Raw genomic sequence first — 21,410 nt, 5'->3', positions numbered from 1 at the left:
CTGCTTCTCCACCACCGGCTTGAGGACCTGCAAAGAGAAAGGGTTAATAGGGAACACTGTACTCCCCTTCGGTCCCTGACTGAGGGCATAAACAACAAGTTCTATCTACAGACAGCAGCTTACAAAGATTACGAGAAATGTATTGTTCTCCAGCAGACCATCTGGCAGCTCACACTCAAGCCCCATACAAACGCTCAACAGCGCCCTTTTATGCCGCACAATTGTTGAACAGATTTTGTTGCGAAACAAGTTGAAACAACTAAAAAAGAAAAAAAAAAAAGTATTTTGCTATTGTTCAAAAAGCTGATAAGACTGATAAGAAGAAGTCAATCCTTTCCTGACCTCTGCCACCACCAAACTCCTCATCCATGCCCTCATAATTTCCCGCCTTGACTACTGCAATGCCCTGCTGTCTGGTCTCCCTATGACCCGAACAGTCCCACTGCAGTCCATCATGAATGCGGCAGCCAGAATTATCCACTCCTCCCATCGCTCCACCAGGGCGGCTCCCCTCCGTGAATCCCTCCACTGGATTCCTATCCAGTCCAGAATCAGATTCAAGATACTGTGTCTGACCTACAAATCTGTCCACAAAACCTGTCCAACCTACATTTCCGATCTTACTCAGAGGTACACACCTAGCCGCCCACTCTGCTCGCATCACCCAGTCCCATGCACGCCTCCAGGACTTCTCAAGAGCTGCTCCAACACTATGGAACTCCCTTCCTCCACCCATTAGGGCAGTCCCTCCTTCAACATCTTCAAGAAAGCCCTCAAAACTCACCTTTTCACTCTGGCCTACTACCCCTAACAAGTGCTCTAAATCCACAGCTGAACTCTGGTCCCCTACCTCTCGTGTCCCTACCTCTCCATCTAGATTGTAAAGGCCCATACTCACGGGGGACGGCCGTCGCCGCAACCGCGTGGCACGCGCGTGTTGCGGCGACAGTTCCCCCGTGTGTATGATGCGCGCGCCCCGAACCGTCGCCCGTCGGAGCTGTCGCCAGGCGATTGACATGTTCAATCGCCGGCTACAGTCGCCGCCGCAACCTCGCCGGAACTGTCGCTAGCCCCGCATGTGTATGCGGGCTAGCGACAGCTACCCACACACACCACACGGAGCTTTCGGCGGGGGGGAGGAAACTCGGCGACAGCTTCCGCCGCATCGCTAATCCCTCTGCTGCCGTGTGGATGCAGAGGGATTTGGCGACGAGCTGTCGCCGAACTGCCGCCGAACTGTCGCGCACACGCTCCCGTGTGCGGCGACAGCTACAATTGTACCCCCGTGGGTACTTAGCTAAGACTTTGGGCAGGGTCCTCCTCCTTTTGTGTCCTACCTGATCATGCACCTCCATTACTGTGCACCCATGCTATGCATCTGAGTGAACCTAACTCGCCTAATCTCCATGCTCCATCCAGTGACTGACTAAGCATTACCCTGTACTCATACTGTGCTGCATGATCTGGTTTTCTTGTATTCCTGTATTGTCTTATTGCTGTAGGTCACCCCTAAATATTATGTAACCTAAATTAATGTCCAGCGCTGCGTAATATGTTGGCGCTTTATAAGTACAATAAATAAATAATAAATCTAACAGTTGGATTGACTTCTTATCAGTATTATCAGCTTTTTGAACAATAGCAAAAGCCTTTTTTTTTAGCCGTTTCAACTTGTTTTACAACAAAAGTTGTTCAACAACTGTGCTGCATAAAAGACCGCTGTTGAGCGTGTTAATGGGGCTTCAGAGTATATTCAAGGCGCGTACACGCACTACGGCAATGAACGACGGGTCCGTCAGACCCTCCCGCTGGGCGGGCGTTCCAGTGATAGTAGAGCGTGTGTACAGTCTGCACACACGCACTACTGTCACTGCAACGACCACTCAGCGGGAGGGCCTGACGGACCCGTCGTTCATTGCCGTAGTGCGTGTACGCACCTTCAGATTGAGAGGACTCTTCAGGCCGCCAAGCTCCTTTCCAGCTGAATTTTAATGTAGGTGAATGGCAAGGTTTGTAACTCTATGTGTGGCAGCGTGCGAGACACAGAGAGATTACTCGGAAGCAAGACAACCCACGTAGTGTCCCGCCTAAGTGCTGCCGCACTGAGATGAGACAACGCCGCCCTCTACATTTGTCAGTGCAGAACGCCATCAGGCACCACCTGCAGACGGCCACATAAAACAGGCCAAACATAAGGGTAGTGGAACCTGGATGGCATTATGAGATAAACATATACACGATACTAGCCCTACTAAGTTTAAAAATCAGAGTATGGATTCTAAAGTGGAACTGTGTCAGTTTGATGCATGTTATAAATAAAGAAAACGAACGGAGTGAAATGTAAGAAAAAAAAAAAAAGAAAAAAAAATATTATATGAGTCTTTTCTTTGCTACTAATGTTATTTGTACTACACATGCAATTCACAATCTCATAAGTTTATTTTCCCTTCAGTTTAACATGACAAGGAGCTAGGACACTGCAGTTGGAGGACACCTGTACACATGGTAGATTCTTGGCCAAGATAGTCCTGAATGGACCGCCTCAGGCAAGTATCTTCTAGCATGTGTACCTGACTTTAAGGCTGGTTTCACAGTGGGACGTTACAGGCGCACGTTAGAGCAGCCTGTAACGCAGCCCGCCGCACAGCAATGAAAAATCAATGGGCTGTTCACAGTGCCCACGTTGCCATAATATAATGTACTGCATGCAGTACTTTGTAAGCGGCAGAGCCGCGTTAGACTGTTTGCACATGCTCAGTAACGTTGGGGAGGAGTGGAGAGCGGCCAGGCACATGGCTAATTAATATTCACTGCACTCAGTTACGTGCAGTGTTTACTACCTGGAGCGGCCGCTCTGTGCGGCGATTGGCCGGCGGGACCACGTGATGCCACATGCGTCCAAGAGTGCGTATCACGGCATCACGGACGCCAGAGTGAGCTGCACTATGCGGCTCATTCTGACGTCCAAAGCAGGGAGCACCAGGCGTTGCGTTAGAGGCACGTTATGCGACCATCTGGTGTGAAACCAGCCTAAAGGCCACCCGAGGCGAAAGCAATTGTATCTATCTTCCTTCTCCAAAAAAGGACTTTTTAAGATATTCCACAGTTTTATCTAGTTTATTTTAAGATTTTTTTAAGTTTTAACTGTTTTATTGTTTTTTGCTCAATGACACATTCATTGAAGTATGCCAGAGCTAAAATCTATGAACTATTGAACCTTTTTATCTCTTTCCTGCTCTCAGAAGCCATTTTCTGCTAGGAAAGTGTTTTATAGTTGGAATTTCTTAATAGTAAGGGTCATCGAGTCAGGACTGAGTCAGCCACTTACATAGCTGATATTTAACGCTTTCAGGCAGAGGGAAAAAAAAAAAAAAACACGAACACAGCATAGTTATTTGTGTGCTAGGCACTGTACATACCCATGTCTATCTCATGTCACCTCAGGTATCCTTTAAGTAGGGACCCACTAGGGCTGTTTCAGCAGCAATAGCTGCTTTAGAGGAATTGACTCTTGCTTGCAAAAGCACATGTCTAATGCAAGCTCAATTCCACAGGCAAAATTGCGATAGATAGATCGAGATTAGAAATTGCATTTGTGGTGCCTGCAGCATTTTCTTCAGGAAAATTGCTTTGAAACTCACTGGTGGTTAAGTATAAAAATCTCTCTTAAAGGGAACCTAAACTGAGAAGGATATGTATTTTTCCTTTTAAAATAATACCAGTTGCCTGACTCTCCTGCTGATCCTGTGTCTCTAACACTTTCAGCCACAGACAATGAACAAGCATGCAGATCCAGTGCTGTGACTGAAGTCAGACTGGATTAGCTGCATGCTTGTTTCAGGTCTGATTCAACCACTACTGCAGTGAAAGAGATAAACATGACTGCCAGGCAACTGGTATTGGTTTAAAAGAAAACATCCATATCCCTCTCAGTTTAGGTTCCCTTTAAAGAGGATCTGTAACATCAAAACGTCCCCTGGGGGGTACTCACCTCGGGTGGGTGAAGCCTCCGGATCCTAATGAGGCTTCCCACGCCGTCCTCCGTCCCTCAGGGGTCTCGCTGCAGCCCTCCGTGAAAGAGGATGTCAATATTTACCTTCCCGGCTCCTGCGCAGGCGCTCCGACGGCTGTTGGCTCCGAAGTAGTCGGAAATACCTGATCACCGTCGGGTCTGCTCTACTGCGCAGGCGCAAGTTTCCGGCGCCTGCGCAGTAGAGCGGACCCGACTGAGATCGGGTATTTCCGTGTAGTTCGGAGCCGAAAGCAGCCACAGTGCCCCCGCTGGAGCCAGCAAAGGTAAATATTAAACTGACAGTCGGGTCTGTCGCCGGCTGTTCAGAGGGCTGCAGCGAGACCCCCGTGGGATGGAGGACGGCGTGGGAAGCCTCATTAGGATCCGGAGGCTTCCCCCACCCGAGGTGAGTACCCCCCAGGGGATGTTTTTGATGTTACAGAGTCTCTTTAAGGTGGCCACTAACTATACAATTTGGTGAACAATCATTTATGAATGATTCACATGAACAATCGGTAATTAAATGTCTGGGACCATTAATGGTCTAACCAATCCGATGAGATTGACGAGATCGATTCAATTTCATTAATCTGATCAGATTGGTTAGGAGATTTTTGTTCATTGGTGGTTCCAAAGAATCACTTTCAATCATTCATACCAATAATTATTCGTAAACAATAGTTCACTGAATTGTATCATTAGTGGCCACCTTTCCGATTTTTAATCCATTTTCAAATGCAATCCCGATTACTGCATGCTGCGTTTTTCTTTTGATAGTATCCAGGGAAAAATCGGAATTGCAAATCGGATTTGCAGTGTGCAGGGGTTGATTTTCAAACTTTAGTTGGTCCCAGCCCTTAGGCCTGTTTTCCACGAACTGTTTCTAGGCAGTGAAATGCCTCTCAAACTCTCACTGCTGCCTGGCAACTGCTCACTGCTGCCTGGCAACTGCTCACTGCTGCCTGGCAACTGTTCACTGCTGCCTGGCAACTGCTCACTGCTGCCTGGCAACTGCTCACTGCTGCCTGGCAACTGCTCACTGCTGCCTGGCAACTGCTCACTGCTGCCTGGCAACTGCTTGCTGAGCACACAGCTCAACAGTTCGTGGAAAAGAGGCCTTAGGGACAGCCTACCATGCTAGTTGGGGAGGTGATTAGGGACGGGGATGGGCCAGGCACATCACCAGGGGCAGATTGAAGATGCACAGCAGCTAGTGAGGCACTGACAAGCCAGAAGAGGGAGCTGAGACTGAAATATTCTGCCCTGTATGCATTCATTTCAAGAATCTCTTAACCCACACTTTGGCACTGCACAATGTCCTTAAAGGATTCCTGAGGTGACATGCGACAGACACGGGTATGTACAGTGCCAAACAACTACGCTGTGTTCCTTTTTTTTTTTTTCTCTCTGCCTGAAAGAGTTAAATATCATTTATGTAAGTGGCTGACTCAGTCAGGAAGTGACTACAGTGTGACCCTCACTGATAAGAAATTACAATTATAAAACACTTTCCTAGCAAAAAATGGCATCTGAGAGCAGGAAAGAGATAAAAAGGCCAATAGTTCATAGATTTTAGCTCTGGTATACTTCAATGAATGTGTCATTGAGCAAAAACAATAAAACCCCTTGTTCTGCTACTAATGCGGCCTCTGGGGACTCCCTGGCGGCCATCTTGTTGGCGTCACTTTTTGCTGAAAATTCTTTGTTTCTGAAGCCAATTTTCAGTCTTCAACACGGGCGTCGCTAGCCCTATTTTAGGGCTTGTCCTAGTGTGTCCCCAATCTATTTACAAGGGTGCCCTTAACCCCCCGGCCGCCACTGCCCATAGCGCCCCCCCCCCGCTGGCCGCCACCGCCAGCATCAGACCTCGATCAGCCGGCGACCACTAGTGCGGGCGCTAGGACCTAGCGGACACCGTACTGATATGCGGAAGTGACATCACTTTCGCATATAGAGCGTGGTGTGTCCATGCGCACCCGCTCTAACTGGTCAGGTCGCCGGCTGATACTGAGGTCTGATGCTGGGCTGCTGCTGCTGGGAGGTGAGTGAGGGGCACCTGTCACTACCTAACTGGGGGTGCCTGTCACTATCCAACCTGGGGGGCGCCTGTCACTCACTACCTAACCTTAAGGGCGCCTGTCACTCACTACCTAACCTGGGGGGGCGCCTGTCACTCACTACCTAACCTGGGGGTCCCCGTTACCCGCTACCTAACCTGGGGGGCGCCTGTCACTCACTACCTAACCTGGGGGCGCCTGTCACTCACTACCTAACCTGGAGGGCGTCTGTCACTCACTACCTAACCTGGGGGGCACCTGTCACTCCCTAACCTGGGGGTCCCTGTCTCTCACTACCTCACCTGAGGGCTGCTGCTGCTGGGAGGTGAGTGAGGGGCACCTGTCACTACCTAACTGGGGGTCCCTGTCACTCACTACCTAACCTGGGGGGTGCCTGTCACTCACTACCTAACCTGGGGGTCCCTGTCACTCACTACCTAACCTGGGGGTCGGGTCCTTGTCACTACCTAACCTGAGGGGCACCTTTCACTCACTACCTAACCTGGGGGGCGCCTGTCACTACCTAAACTGGGGGACTCCTGGCGCTACCTTAACTAGGGGGCACCTGTCACTAAACGATCCAGGCCAGCCAGCCCAGCATCACCACCAGCCAACCAGCCCAGAATCACTGTCAAAAAGGCCACAGCACCACCAGTAGTCAGGCCAGCATTTACTTCAACCAGCCAAGCACAGCCCAGCATTACCACCAGCCAGGTCACAGCATCACCGCAGTCAACCCAGCCACAGCTTCACCGCCAGCCAACCCGGCCACATCATCCCCAATCCCGCCAAAAACAGCATTGCCAGGCACAGCAGCCAGAAGAGGAGAATTCAGAAGCCAGGTGAGGGGTCTACCATATTAACCACCCTGGCGTTTTGATTTTTTTCAGCGCTCGGCCGCGGGTGGGTTTCTTTAACCTAATGTTTTTTTTTAATCATGTAGCTAGCCTAGCGCTAGCTACATGATGCCCCCCTCCCTGCGGCATCCCGCCCACCCCTCCGATCGCTGCCGGCGATCATACCCAACAGGAAATCCCGCTCTGAACGGGATTTCCTGTTAGGGCTTTCCCTCGTCGCCATGGCGACGATTGGAATGACGTCATTGACGTCATGACGAGTCCCGATCCACCCCATAGCGCAGCCTGGTGGCGATTGGCTAGACTGCGCTGTGGGTCTGGGGGGGGGCCCTCTTCCGCGGCGCAGCGATCGAATTAAACATGCAGCTAGCAAAGTTTAAAAAAAAAATTGTAAGAAAAGACCCACGAGGGGCTGAGATATCCACCGCGCCAGTAATGGACGAGCTGAGCTCGTCCGTAATGCTAAGGTGGTTAAGGGGGCATTCTGCCTATTTATGTGAAATGCTGTCTATTTATGTGCCTCATGACTGCTGAATTTGTCATGTTGGGGGCCTTATGATTGCTGAATTTGTCTTGTTGGGGGTCACATGATTGCTAACTGCAAGACTATGGGAAAAGCTGAATCATCATCATATGAGACAATAGCATTAAAGGATACCCCAACTGAAATGTGACATAATGAGATAGACATGTGTATGTACAGTGCCTAGCACACAGATAACTATGCTGTGTTCCTTTTTTTCTTTCTCTGCCCGAAAGAGTAAAATATCAGGTATGTGAGTGGCTGACTCAGACAGGAAGTGACTACAGTGTGACCCTCACTCAGGGGCGTAGCAATAGGCCCTGCAGCGCCTGCGCCCACGGGGGGGCCCGGCCCCCCCCCCTGGGGCCCGCTCGGGGCAGTTTTTTGGGGGCTGGAGGGGTGGCAGCATGAGGGGAAAGCCTTGCCCACAGTCGGCGGGGAGAGGGGAAGTTCCCCCCTCACCCTCACCTCGGTGCTCTCCCCTCTGCGCCCCCCTCCAGCTAGTGAATGTGTGTGGGCAGCGGGCAGCAGCGGCGGCGGGATACATACCTTCTTCCTTGCGTTCCATCGCTGCCTTCTCGCTCTAGCGGCTGACGTCACTTCCGGAAGCGCTCTGAAATTCTGCAGGGGGATTTTCTGGTGTCTGCTGCCCACATTACGATTTTCTGGTCACTGCTGCCCACATTACGATTTTCTGGTGTCTGCTGCACACATTGCGATTTTCTGGTGTCTGCTGCACACATTGCGATTTTCTGGTGTCGGCTGCCCACATTACGATTTTCTGGTGTCGGCTGCCCACATTACGATTTTCTGGTGTCTGCTGCCCACATTGCGATTTTCTGGTGTCTGCTGCCCACATTACGATTTTCTGGTGTCGGCTGCCCACATTACGATTTTCTGGTGTCTGCTGCCCACATTGCGATTTTCTGGTGTCGGCTGCCCACATTACGATTTTCTGGTGTCTGCTGCCCACATTGCGATTTTCTGGTGTCTGCTGCCCACATTACGATTTTCAGGTCACTGCTGCACACATTAGGATTTTCTGGTGCCTGCTGCCCACATTAGGATTTTCTGGTGTCTGCTGCCCACATTGCGATTTTCTGGTGACTGCTGCCCACATGGCGATTTTCTGGTGACTGCTGCCCACATGGCGATTTTCTGGTGACTGCTGCCCACATGGTGATTTTCTGGTGACTGCTGCCCACATTGCAGTTTTTTGGTGAACTCTGCCCACATTACGATTTTCTGTCCCACATTACGATATTCTGGTGAACGCTGCCCACATTACGATTGTCTGGTGAATGCTGTCCACGTTACAATTTTCTGGTGACTGCTGCTCACGTTACGATTTTCTGGTGACTGGTGCCCACATTACGATTTTCTGGTGAACTCTGCCCACATTATGATTTTCTGGTGAACTCTGCCCACATTATGATTTTCTGGTGAACGCTGCCCACATTACGATTGTCTGGTGAATGCTGTCCACGTTACAATTTTCTGGTGACTGGTGCCCACATTACGATTTTCTGGTGAACTCTGCCCACATTATGATTTTCTAAAGGCCCACATTACGATTTTCTGGTGAACTCTGCCCACATTACGATTCTGGCCCACATTACGATTGTCTGGTAAAATGCTGCCCACTTTACAATTAATTTACAGTGAAACGCTGCCCCATTACGATTATTTGGCACCTATGGGGGGGGGGGGGGGGGGGGGGGCATCCAAATATTCGCAGGGGGGCCCAGTGATTTCTAGTTACGCCCCTGCCCTCACTGATAAGAAATTCCCCTTTTTTACCTCTTTCTTGCTCTTAGAAGCCATTTTCTGCTAGGAAAGTGTTTTATAGTTGGAATTTCTTATCAGTGAGTGTCACACTGTAGTCACTTCCTGTCTGAGTCAGGACTGAGTCAGCCACTTGCATAGCTTATATTTAACTCTTTCAGGCAGAAAAATAAAAAAAGGAACACAGCATAGTTATCTGTGTGCTAGGCAATGTACATACACATGTCTATCTCATAATGTCACATTTCAGTTGGGGTATCCTTTAAACCTACTTTTTTTAGCTTTTTAAAACAGAAAATAAAACTGGGAGGTTCTAAAAAAATGAATACATTTTTTAGTAGTAGGATGGATGAAATTGTTTATCTTCACAGTTTATTTTCAACTTGGATTTTCCATAATGTTCATGTATGAGTTAAAACGTTTGTACAGTATTTAGTTTAAATTGCTAACTGCAGTGTGCTGATCTCTGCTGCCTACAGTATAAGCTGTTCTCTAGTGCCTGCACTGTGTGCTGATTTACCTCCAGTGTGTACAGTGTAAGGTGTTACTCTGTGCCTTTACTGATTGTAAACCAGCTGTATTGTATGCTGATCCCTGCTACTTTCAGTATGTACAGTATTAGCTGTAAAGCCTGGTACACACATACAATTTTGATTAGCCAATTTTAGCTCTGTTCATCAAATTAATCGTCTGTTGGCCCACTTACTGCACGGGGGTGGTAAAATTGGGGGTCAGTGATTGACCAATCAAAATTGTATGTGCGTATACATCTTTGATCTATGCCTATACTGATTGTAAATGATCTAAATAAAGTAGAGGGGGCTCCATCCAATATTTTAATGGGACGGCCCGTTATCGGTAGCTTACACCGCTGCTAAATTCTTGGTACATTTGGCCCCACCCATGGCCATGCCCATTTATGCAGTGGTGCACGCCACATATATCCCCCACCTAGTGCCCACAGGTGCCACCGATCTCCAAGGACCCTAGGAACGCCCCTGGACTTCAATAGAAAATGGCTTGGGAACACAAAATTCGATATTTGCCTGCGTAACGCCGAATTTCGACAAAATCATAATTCGGTTGCTCCCTATTATTATTATTATTATTTATTGTATTTATAAAGCGCCAACATATTACGCAGCTCCCTAATGATAAGTGCATAGACTGCCCTGTGTGGCGTTCACACTTCATGAAATGCGCAGCAGTACAATGCGATGTCACACTTCTGCATGCTTTTTTTCAGCAAAACACAATGATGACCCATTCACTGTAGTGAATGGGAACAGCAGCATGACGCAGATGACGTGACGACCGCATGACGCAGATGGCGTGACGACCGCATGACGCAGATGGCGTGACGACCGCATGACGCAGATGGCGTGACGACCGCATGACGCAGATGGCGTGACGACCGCATGACGACCGCATGGCCATCTGTGTTTGCTAGTGTGAACGAGGCCTAAAGCCAAAACTCAGCAAAGCTAATTCTAATATCCATATGGTTAATAAGTAAAACACTTCATGAGTTATATGTGCTTACATTACAGTATAAGACCCCTTTTCCATGAAGAGTTTCTAGGCAGTGAAATGCCTCTCAAACTCTCACAACTGCTTCCTGGTGCCTGGTAACTGCTTGTCGCTGCCTGGTAACTGCTCACTGCTGCCTGGCAACTGCTTGCTGAGCACACTGCTCAACAGTTTGTGGAAAAGAGGCCTAACTTTCTTCCTCTCTGCAGTTTCTGATGGGCGGTTCACTATGGAGTAAAGGTGCATACACACATCAGACTATAGTCTTTGGAAAATGAAAGATCACAGACCAGTCTTACCACCCTTCATGTAGTATGAGAGCCATACCTTCACAGTCTTTTCTATGGAGCTGAACTCCACATCAGAAAAAAATCTTTGCAAGATGCTGCACACACAGATGCTGTACACATGCAACAGATCAGTATCTGAAAAAGATCTGTTCCTGCCAAAAATCCATTCCTGCAAATTGCAATGAAAGTCTATGAGATCTGCAGATCATCATACACACATGATTTAACTGACAGCCCCCTGGATCCAGCACTGCAATTCTCCCTCCGTCCAGCAGGTGGCGTTGTATCCCTATAGTGAGATTGCTGCCTGTCGTGATTTGACTAACACTGATCTCACCACCAGAGGGATCGAGAACCTCCGAGGACCAGAAGAAGAATGGCTGCCAGCGTTGGACCAGAAGAAGAATGGCTGCCGAGGAAGTTAAGTTACCAACGCCCGCTGCATACAGGCTCTGCACCACATGCCTCCTGGCGGCTACCCCCAGTCAGGTTCGGGGTTACTGCTAAGTAGGTTAAGCACGCCATGGGCTTATCTAACCGCAAGAATTGGTACTATTCGCACCCAATGGCAATGCCCGAAAGCATTTAGGAATAACTTAAAAGGAACCAGAGGTGTGAGAACTACGGAAGCTGACATATTTATTTTGTTTTCCTGCTGATCTTTCTGGCCAGTGGGGTGTAAATTACAACCTGAAACAATCATGCAGCTAATCTTCTTAGATTTGTCATAGACATCTGATTTGCATGCTTGTTCAGGGTCTATGGCTTAAAGTATTTGAGGCAGAGGATCAGCAGGACAGCCAGGCAATATGCATTATTTAAAAGGAAATTAACATAGCCTCCATATCACTCTAATCTTGGGGGTCCTTTAAGGATTCTTACACTCATGTAACTGTCGGGACGCATCTTCTCTCCACCACCGGGCATTCCTCCCTCTCTCTTCTCTCATGAGTTTCCTGTGTCACGTGACAAATGATAGCAGCTAAACACTAGAGGCACCATTAGTATGTACCTTAAACAACCACTAGAGGCATCTAGCGTTCAGCCTTAGCGTTTGTCACATGACACAGACACCTATGGAGGGAGGAGACAGTGAGGAGCTCCTGGCGGGTATGGAGAGAAAACCTGCACGGAAGGATAGGTGAGTGTAAGCTCTGCAGCCAACACTACGCTGGTCGCCTTGTAATTGAACGCCGCTACCATCGTGTTCCTGACCCACCCATCGAGCAATATTTTCCATCCGACATGATCGATCATTTCAAATGTTTTTGCTTTTGGCTCGCATGTCCATCCACGGTGGGCTTTTTTTTCCCCCGCATTTTTATAAAGTGTTTTCTAGCTATTTTCTGCGCGTTCGCTCGTTTTTGTGTGCGTTTTTGTAAGCGCTTTTGCAGAGCTTTCGATCCGGAAAAAAAATCCAGAAAAACTACAATGTATTTCTTTAAAAGACACTCACGCAATTGCTTGCCAAAGCGATTTTGTGAGCGTTTTCCGTTTTTCCTTTACCCTCCATTTAGGCAAAACGCCTCAAAAATGGCCCAAGCACCGCTTTACAAAGCGCATCGCAAACGAACCGCTCTGATATGAACTCTCTCATAGAGAATCATTGCACAAGCGCTTTCAGGGCGATTTTGAAAATCGCCCACACTTAACATTTTTCAAAAACACCTATAATGTGAACAAGGTCTAAGTGTATGGCCATTATCATTATTATTTAGTATTTATATAGCGCCGACATCTTCCACAGCGCTGCACAGTGTATATATATATAGTCTAGTCACTAACTGTCCCTCAGAGGAGCTCACAATCTAATCCCTACCATAGTTCTATGTCTATATTGTGTAGTGTATGTGTTGCAGTCTAGGAGCAATTTAGAGGGGAGCCAATTAACCCATCAGTATGTTTTTGGGATGTGGGAGGAAACCAGAGTGCCCGGAGGAAACCCACACAGACACAGGGAGAACATACAAACTCCTTGCAGATGTTGACCTGGCTGGGACTCAAACCAGGGACCCAGCGCTGCAAGGCGAGAGCGCTAACCACTACGCCACCGTGCTGCCCATTGCACCAACTACTGCATTTGGTTAATTTACAAGCTGCATATATTTGCATTAAATGTCAGCCAACATGGAATTAGCGTCTCATTGATCCTCCTGCTTATAATTTAAACTAGATGAGCGCATTTAGCAACTTCAGGGTTCAGCTGCGCTTTCAAGAGAACCCGAGGTGAAAATAAACAATATTTAACCTCCTAATCCTAAAAATGACTTTTTTTTTTTTTTTTTTTTAAATATCCCATGGTTTTATTTTATATTTGAAAGTAGATTGGATGTTTTGTTGTCTCTGCTCAGTAGCATCCTAATACTAGTGACCTTTAGGCCCGATTCACATTAGCGGTCGCCGCCCGGAATCGCCGTGCCGGAGCCGGACCGCATGCGGAACGGACGCACGGCATAACAATGAAAGTCTATGCGTCCATTCACATGCGTCCGTTTCGTCCGGACCGGATCCGGCATAAGATCCAACATGCGCTATTTTTTGGTCCGGCTCCTCCGGCAGCCGTATCCGGAGCGGAGCCTGACTGTTGCATCCGGCCAATACAAACCAATGAGAAACGGAGAGCACACAACACACTGGCTATAAAAACCGGACGTTCTACCTGTTATAATTTAAGTAGGCCTCAGTTATTTGGACTGAGTTAGTCAAAAAGGCTTGATGAGCAGACCTGCCCTTTAAGGGGATTTTCTCTGAAGAGAGAAAATCTGCAGTTCTGTCAGCAGAACTAGAACATACCAAGAAGCTGTTCTGAACAAGGCCGCAGGTCTCCCTGACCTGGGCCTGGAACAATAAACATCAGTCATGTTTTGTAAATATTCACATTCCTGCATGTATGTCAAATGTCTCATTGATTATTAATCGAGTAGGCGGGTATGATGACGCCACGAGTGGGTCCACCAATAGACTGATATAGGGGGTGGCGAAGATGATGTCAGATTTAACTCTTTCCTAGTCGGTATTAAATCTGGAGCGAGCGATGGAGAGGGCACTTCTGCTTCTTCCTTCCGCACTAGCTCGCAATACTGACTGGAACCCAATTATTTCTCTAAGCATGTTCTTCCTTTATGTAAGCTTTTGTGTTGTGGGGGTGAGGGTGGGGTGTTTTAGGGATGGTGGGGGTTGGTGTATTTAGGCCTAAATACTTAGGGGAATAGACATCCGAGTGTAGCTGTAGAACTTCTGTGGGTGTCGTCGGAGGTCCCGGTAGAGGGCCTGGAACTCTCCCTTCCTCTGCCTCCTAGCTAGTAGAGGGTGCACCCACCATCTCCTGCGAGGAGCACACCTTCTCCCCACATAGTAGTAGGTGAACAACAGGAAGGAGAGAATTCCCAGGTAATACGAGTAAAAAATGACTGGATCCATGGTCCCAACTGCAGTCTCTGTATCCACGGATGGTTTCCACACGTCCACCTGTCTCCAACAATGACCCCAGAGCTTCTGCTGACCTCCCAGACCCCAGGTATTTAATACAGGTTGTTATCTCTTTAAGAAACCGGATTCGGACCGCAACCATGTTCATACCGCACGGAAAATGGATGCAAACGGACCGGATCCGGACAGGAACCATACGGATCAGGTCCGGTCCGGATCCGGTGCGGTCCGGACATCCGTTCCGGTTTTTACAAAACCGCAAGTGTGAACGGGGCCTTACTTATACCCCTGCTCTCAGAAACTATAATCTGCAAGGAAAACTTGTATGGCTGTAATTTGCTTATCAGTGATGTTTACTATATTCCCCATAAGACAGAAGCCGACACTTCCATGCCTAGAAATTAACTCTTTCAGGCAGCAAAATAAAGCAAGTAAAACAGCCTGGTTATTAATGTGTTTAATGTCACACGACACCTCGGGAACACTTAGTGTGCCTGAGACGAGGGGGCATAAAAGTTTTATACATACTCGGGGTTTCCTCCAGCATCTCGGCGCAGATCGCTCCCTCGTCGTAGTCTAAAGGCTCCTAGGTTCTCCGGTAGCAGCCCTGTTCTTCGGGGTCAGTTGGCGCAGGTGCGGCCAAGCATGCTCCCCCTGTCTTGCTTCCATGGTAGCGTTCTGCACCTGCCCAGACACAGAATGCTCCCGGCGACATACTGGCGGCGTACTGCCCAACTGCCTGCAGAAAGCGGGGGTACTACAGGAGAATTTAGTAGAAAGATGGAGAGTTTCTGGGCAGTATGTAATATACAAAAAATAAAGGTTTTAGACTTCTAACGAGATTCAATTGTAGCTTCAGTTTTGGAAAGGAGTAGCTGGCTGAAAAAAAAAAAAGAACGAACCCTAACTTAAAGGACAAATGAAGGGAGAAGAAGATGGAGGCTGCCATATTTATTTCCTGTTAAGCAACACCAGTTGCATGCTTGTTCAGTGTCTATTGGCCCATACACACGGGGCACAATTGTTACCACAAACACGTGGCACGCACACGTTGCGGCGACAGGCCCCCCCCTGTGTATAAGGCACACGCCACGAACCGTCGCCAGTCAGAGCTGTCGCCAGGCGATTGATGTGGCCAATCGCCGGCAACACATGTTGCCTCAACTGTCGCTAGTCCGCCACACGTACTGCGTGTGTATGCGGACTAGCGACAGCAACCCACACACTATGCATGGAGCTTCTAGCGGGGGGGGGGGGGGGAGGAGTAATGTTCGGCGACAGCTTCCGCCGCATCTCTGTCCCTCTGTGCGCTGTGTTTACAGCTGCTGCCCAGAGGGACCTGGCGACGAGCTGTCGCTGCTTTTTTTTTTTTGTCTCTTGCCCGCAGTTTTGTGCCTCGTGTGTATGAGGCTTATGGCTAAAAGTAAAAAAGGCAGAGGATTAACAGGACAGCCAGGCAACTGGTATTTCTTAACAGGAAATAAATATGGCAGCCTCCATATTCCTCTCATTACAGTTGTCTATTAAACATCTGGTGTATTATAGTTATCGGAAACAGCAGCTGCATTTCCATTAACCTGCAACTTCCACTCTGTGAAAACTAAAGCTACGTACACACATGCGACAACGATCGTTCGTTATGAACGACGAACGAACTTTTAATTGAAGAAAGAACAACCTAAGTAAAGTTAGTTTTAAAAGGTGTGTAACGATCTGATCGTTAAAACGAACGTTCCATCACATAAAGCAACTATTGTGCTTGCGCATAAAAATGAAAAGTTCCATGGAGAAATAGCGAAATGCGCATGTCAAGCCTAGTACGAACGACCGTTTCCAACGATGTACTACTTTTGCAAACGATCGTCGTTGGTAAAAATCCGCCAAGCTAGATCGTTCGTTTCTAACGATCTAGCTCGTCCGTCGTTAGACTTAATAGTCGTTGGCTGCTTTTTTTTAAAACGATCGTCGTTTGAAATGATCGGGGAACGATAGTTTCAAACGACTATAGTCGCATGTGTGTACGCACCTTTAGTCTACTACCATCCAGTTTTCAGAGCCTAAAAACAAAACCCATAGACATTTAACATTAGATCTATAGCAATTATATGGATGAAGGGAAAGAGAAGTTAAGCAATGTGAAAAATGAAGGATTTTTCAGTACTTTTCCGTAAGCTGGGCGCATCCACTAGGTGGCGATAAAACTCCACCAGAATTACATCTTTTTCTACTATCCATGGCGGCCTGGAGGGGGAATAGTAATTAATGCCACCTAATGGATGCACCTGGCTAACGGAAAAGTACCGATTTTTTTTTTTTTTTTTATATATATCTTGAAATATTGCATCTACCTTATGTCGGGTTCTCCATCCCCGGGGATTTAATGCGATAATCTTGGTTTGGCTGCTGTCCCTCATGTTAGGAGTGGTTTTTAAAGTGTCAGCATCTAATGCTTGGCTTCAGTGTTGGAAGGTTTGTAACTGGCTAATGTTAGAAAGGGGATTTTACCAAGAGACTGGTTGCTGTTAAGAGGAGGTCAGGTGACAGGAAGGAAGTTCAGACGAAAGCAGGAAGTTGCTAACATGGAGGGAGGAGGGATCTAATTACCTGGAATCAGTAACAAGCTGGTACAAATGGACAAAGAGATGGAAATTCTATACAGCCAGAAACTGGGCCAGGTAAGTTTTGAAAATGTGGTGATGATGATTAGCTCAATAATATTGTAAAAATGATAATTATTCCCTGTTAAATTTATAAAAATGTAATATTAATATTATTAAAATAAATACCTGGTACACACGTTCAATTTTGAATCGCCAATTTTACGGCTTCCATGTAGTATGAGAGTTTACCTACACACTGGGCTCTATTCACTAAGGGCTCGTTCCCACTATCGCGAATCTGCATGCGTCCAACGCATGCAGATCCGCACATGTAATGCAAGTGGATGGGCCTGTTTCCACTGTAGCGTTGTTGAGGTGCGTTTTTTTCAGCGGTAAAAAAACGCACAAAAGAGCCAACGATTTCGCCTGCGTCGGGAATCCGTGCGAATCGCCGCTAATGTATTTAATAGTAAAAACGCATGCGTTTGTTACATGCGTTTTTACCCGCGATTTCGCGTGCGATTTCGCACCTTTTTCAATTTTATTTAGCCCTGGCAGTGTCATGGTTAATTTCGCATGGCACCCTGCCATGCGAAATCGCGGGTAAAAACGCATGCGGAAACGCATCCGCATGCGTTTTTACAAGCGTCGGAATGCGGCCGAAATCGCGTCGCAACAGTGGGAACGAGCCCTCAGAGGCAAAAACACCGCAAAATGTTACCGCTATATTTCCGCCAGCGGTAAACTCCGCATTTTTTCCACATTCACTAATATTTTCCGCATGTTTTCCGCATGCGGGAAAAAAGATGCGGAAACAGCCATTATTCATGCGGGAATCATGCGGTAAAAAGGTCGCATGAAAAAGTGTTTAAAAAAAATTTTTAAAGTCCAGCAAGCACAGCCCTTAAACGGATACTGTAGGGGGGTCGGGGGAAAATGAGCTGAACTTACCCGGGGCTTCTAACGGTCCCCTGCAGACATCCTGTGCCCGCGCAGCCACTCCCCAATGCTCCGGCCCCGCCTCCTGTTCACTTCTGGAATTTCAGACTTTAAAGTCTGAAAACAACTGCGCCTGCGTTGCCGTGTCCTCGCTCCCGCTGATGTCACCAGGAGTGTACTGCGCAGACACAGACCATACTGGGCCTGTGCTGTGCGCTCTTGATGACATCAGTGGGATCGAGGACACGGCAATGCAGGCGCAGTGGTTTTCAGACTTTAAAGTCTGAAATTCCAGAAGTGAACCGGAGGCGGGGCCGGAGCATCGGTGAGTGGCTGCGCCAACACAGGATGTCTGCGGGGGACCGTTAGAAGCCCCGGGTAAGTTCAACTCATTTTCCCCTGACCCCCCTACAGTATCCCTTTAAGCCTCCAGACTTCATTAAAGTCAATGGGATGCGGAATATATCGCCTACTTCTTGTAGGTGATTAAAAAAATCGGTAAATAACGACGAAATGATGCACCTGAACATTTTTGAGAATTGATTTTTTTATTGCGGAAGATACCGACTTTTGCGGAAAATTTTCCGCATGAACCCCGCACTTTTACCGCACTTTTTCCGCATGCGGAAAAAACACGCGGAACATTTTGAGGATGTCAACTTAACGGTGTTTTGGTCGCAAACTTCCCGCATGTACTTTACCGCATGCGGGAAGTCTTTGAGAATAGAGCCCAATGGGCTCTATTCATAAAACATTTGCAGTAAAAAAAAATCTTGGGAGGGAAAACACTGCATCGGTATTTTAGACTTTTGTGTGCTAATTCATAAAGTTTACACTTGCGATGTAAGGTCAGGGAATTCCCGCACTAAACTGGTGTTGCTGGCTGAGTTGATACATTTTCTCTGTGCAGAGACAGAAAACTATACAGGAGGCAGCCCCAGCATCCCTTTACATGTGCATTCTTTTTAAAACTGCCTCTCGTTGCCCTGAATCTGCTCTGAATATGTCTAATAGTCTTTCTAAACAATCTAATTAATTGCAGCAGCTTAGAAGAACTTCAAGAAATGTTACACATGCAGGCTTTCTGATGTGACATATATCTGAAACCAGGTACCCAAGAGGTAAAAAAAAACACAGCCTGGGTATTCTGGGATGCCTTGTTTGCTCTGTTCTCTCTGCTGCTGCCTGGGAGGTCTGTCTCATTCACTTAGCTGTTATCTTGACTGTTATCGCTGGCTTATCGCATTATCTAAACAGCTGGTATTCTCCGTCCTGATTCCGCATGCTCTAATCTTTATGAATTGACATGTAGTGACATGTGTTGAGATAATCACCGCACAAGGCGGTAATTTCCCGCGCTGCTCAGGAATTGTAGCTTTTAGTTTCAAAAGAGTTTTATTGAATAATTTTAGTAGGTAATCTTAACAGCGATGGTAAAAGTGTCCATTTCAGGACAAGACAGATTATATATATTGAGATAAACAGTCAACATGAACATAACAAGAAACAGGTATGCACATATTCTATGCGAGGGATAATATAACACAGTTGGGAAATGGAACCCTTTTCGTATATTAAGTCCAGTGACAGAATGGCGATCACAGCGAGAAAGTACATGAGCGGAGGCCAATTAAGTCTGAGGCGCTCAGCCAGGGCTGCCATATTTTAATAAAGGTATCAAAAGTGTCATTAATGATTGCGAGGGTCCTTTCGGATATCATTATATCTAGGATGATGTTGTCAGTCGATTGGATGGAGAGCGTTTGCTGCATCAATTGCCTTGCGATGTGGGATCTGGCGGCTTTTGCTATGTGTTGTGCTAATCGATGGAATGGATGTTTCCATTTAGGAGGTTTATCTCCAAGAAGTAAAAGCCCTGGATCTGGGCCTAGAGCAGTGCCCAGGGCTGTGTTTATGAGTGCGGTGATCCTTGTCCAGTAAGTTTGAACCACCGGACAAAACCACCACATATGGGACATGTCTCCCACCCTCCCACAGTTTCTAAAGCATAAATTACTTTTGCTTGAGTCGATGTTATGTAATTTTAGGGGTGTAATATAGGCGCGGTGGAGAATTTTGTAGTTAGTCTCTATGTGGGAATAGTATGTACTACCTTTGGCGAGTGCGGTACAGCATTTGGACCATCTTTCTGGGGTGAGTGTAATGCCCAGGTCAGATTCCCAGGCCAGCATTACTTTAAGTTTAGTCAGATCAAAGGGTTGAGAGAGTAGGGAGTATAGCAGTGAAATGAGGCCACCCTCTAAGGGTCTAAGGTCACACCATGCTTCGTAAGAGGTTCGTTGTGGTAGGGAGGAGTTTTTTGGGCCTAAAGTGGTTAGAAAGTGGTATATCTGCATTGCTGCGAAATATTCAGATGGTGGAAACTCAACTTTAGTTTTAAATTGGTCCCAAGTTGGTATTTTGTCATTTACCAGTAAGTGTTTGAGATGCGTGATGCCTTTGGTTCTCCACCATCTGAAAGAGCGTGGGTCAAGGCCTGGGGTAAACATGGGATTACCGTAGAGTGGGAGAAGCTTTGGTATCTGTTTGCAGGTTCTTTTTGAATCTAATTAGTCTCCATATAGTAAGGGAGTGGGCCGACAAAGGGGATTGAGATTTCACCATAGTGGGGGTTGGATATGTGGACCATTGGAGTGCGGGGAGAGTATAGGGTTGGAGCAGATCTGACTCCAATTGAGCCCAAAGTGGGTGGTTAAGGTCAGAATGGATTTGCGCCATTTGGGCTATTTGAGCGGCTCTGTAGTAAGATATTAGGTTCGGAACTCCCATTCCCCCTCTGGTTCTATTTAGGATCATTGTTTTACGATCTATACGGCTTTTTTTGTTGTTATTTATAAATTTAAAAATATCTCCCTGTAGGCCCTTGAGATGTTTTTGCGTGATTAATATCGGTATTGTACGAAACAGGTATAATATAGGAATTGTAGCTTTTCATGCAGAAACAGCTTTTATGAATGGACATTTTGCTAAATGGTCGGTAAAGTCAGCTGTTTTGAGCATTACCGCATGCGGGAATTCTTTATGAATAGAGGCCAATTTGTTCATAGTATTCCAGATCTATTGGCCCCCAGACTACAGGAGGTGGTAACATTGGCCAATCAAAACTGGATGTGTGTGTATGCACTGTAAGGCCTCTCTTCCGTGAGCATCTGTCAGGAGGTGAATTCACTGTTTGCGCTCAGCACAGGAGGCAGACAGGTGGCCACCCCATGAAGCTGCAACTGAGCAAGGCAACCGTGCGACATGAGACTTTTTTTTGCAGCATGGTAATGCCACCAAGTTTCTGCGTTTGACACGTGTAGTTATAACAGCTGTATTTTAGTTGCAGTTGTGGGAGGCAGACGGGACACTGAGCTGCTCAACAAAG

The 21,410-nt window shown here is 47.2% G+C and overlaps 1 protein-coding gene across 4 annotated transcripts in view; it reads right to left on the bottom strand.

Moving 5' to 3' along the window:
* Positions 1 to 21,410, bottom strand: part of LOC137560933 (transcription factor HES-7-like) — an 84,750-nt gene that overhangs the window by 34,362 nt on the left and 28,978 nt on the right. Inside the window, exons 1-3 of one of the 4 annotated variants that reach the window (XM_068272121.1) lie at positions 16,832 to 16,895; positions 15,012 to 15,240; positions 1 to 27 (exon numbers count right to left, since the gene is read on the bottom strand). The exon at positions 1 to 27 is cut by the window's left edge and continues 69 nt beyond it. Coding sequence is in view for 2 of the 4 variants with exons in the window: in XM_068272118.1 (XP_068128219.1) it covers positions 1 to 27; positions 16,832 to 16,897 (93 nt within the window). In the remaining 2 variants the exon portion in view is untranslated. Of the gene's footprint in view, positions 28 to 10,777; positions 10,863 to 15,011; positions 15,241 to 16,831; positions 17,008 to 21,410 lie in introns of those variants that run through there. The other 3 variants (XM_068272118.1, XM_068272120.1, XM_068272119.1) reach the window with 3 other exon arrangements.

This window comes from Hyperolius riggenbachi, chromosome 3 (assembly GCF_040937935.1).
Source record: "Hyperolius riggenbachi isolate aHypRig1 chromosome 3, aHypRig1.pri, whole genome shotgun sequence".
Taxonomy (NCBI): Eukaryota; Metazoa; Chordata; class Amphibia; order Anura; family Hyperoliidae; genus Hyperolius; species Hyperolius riggenbachi.
The sequence above is the reverse complement of the archived record's forward strand: the minus strand, read 5'-3'. Positions and strand labels throughout refer to the sequence as shown.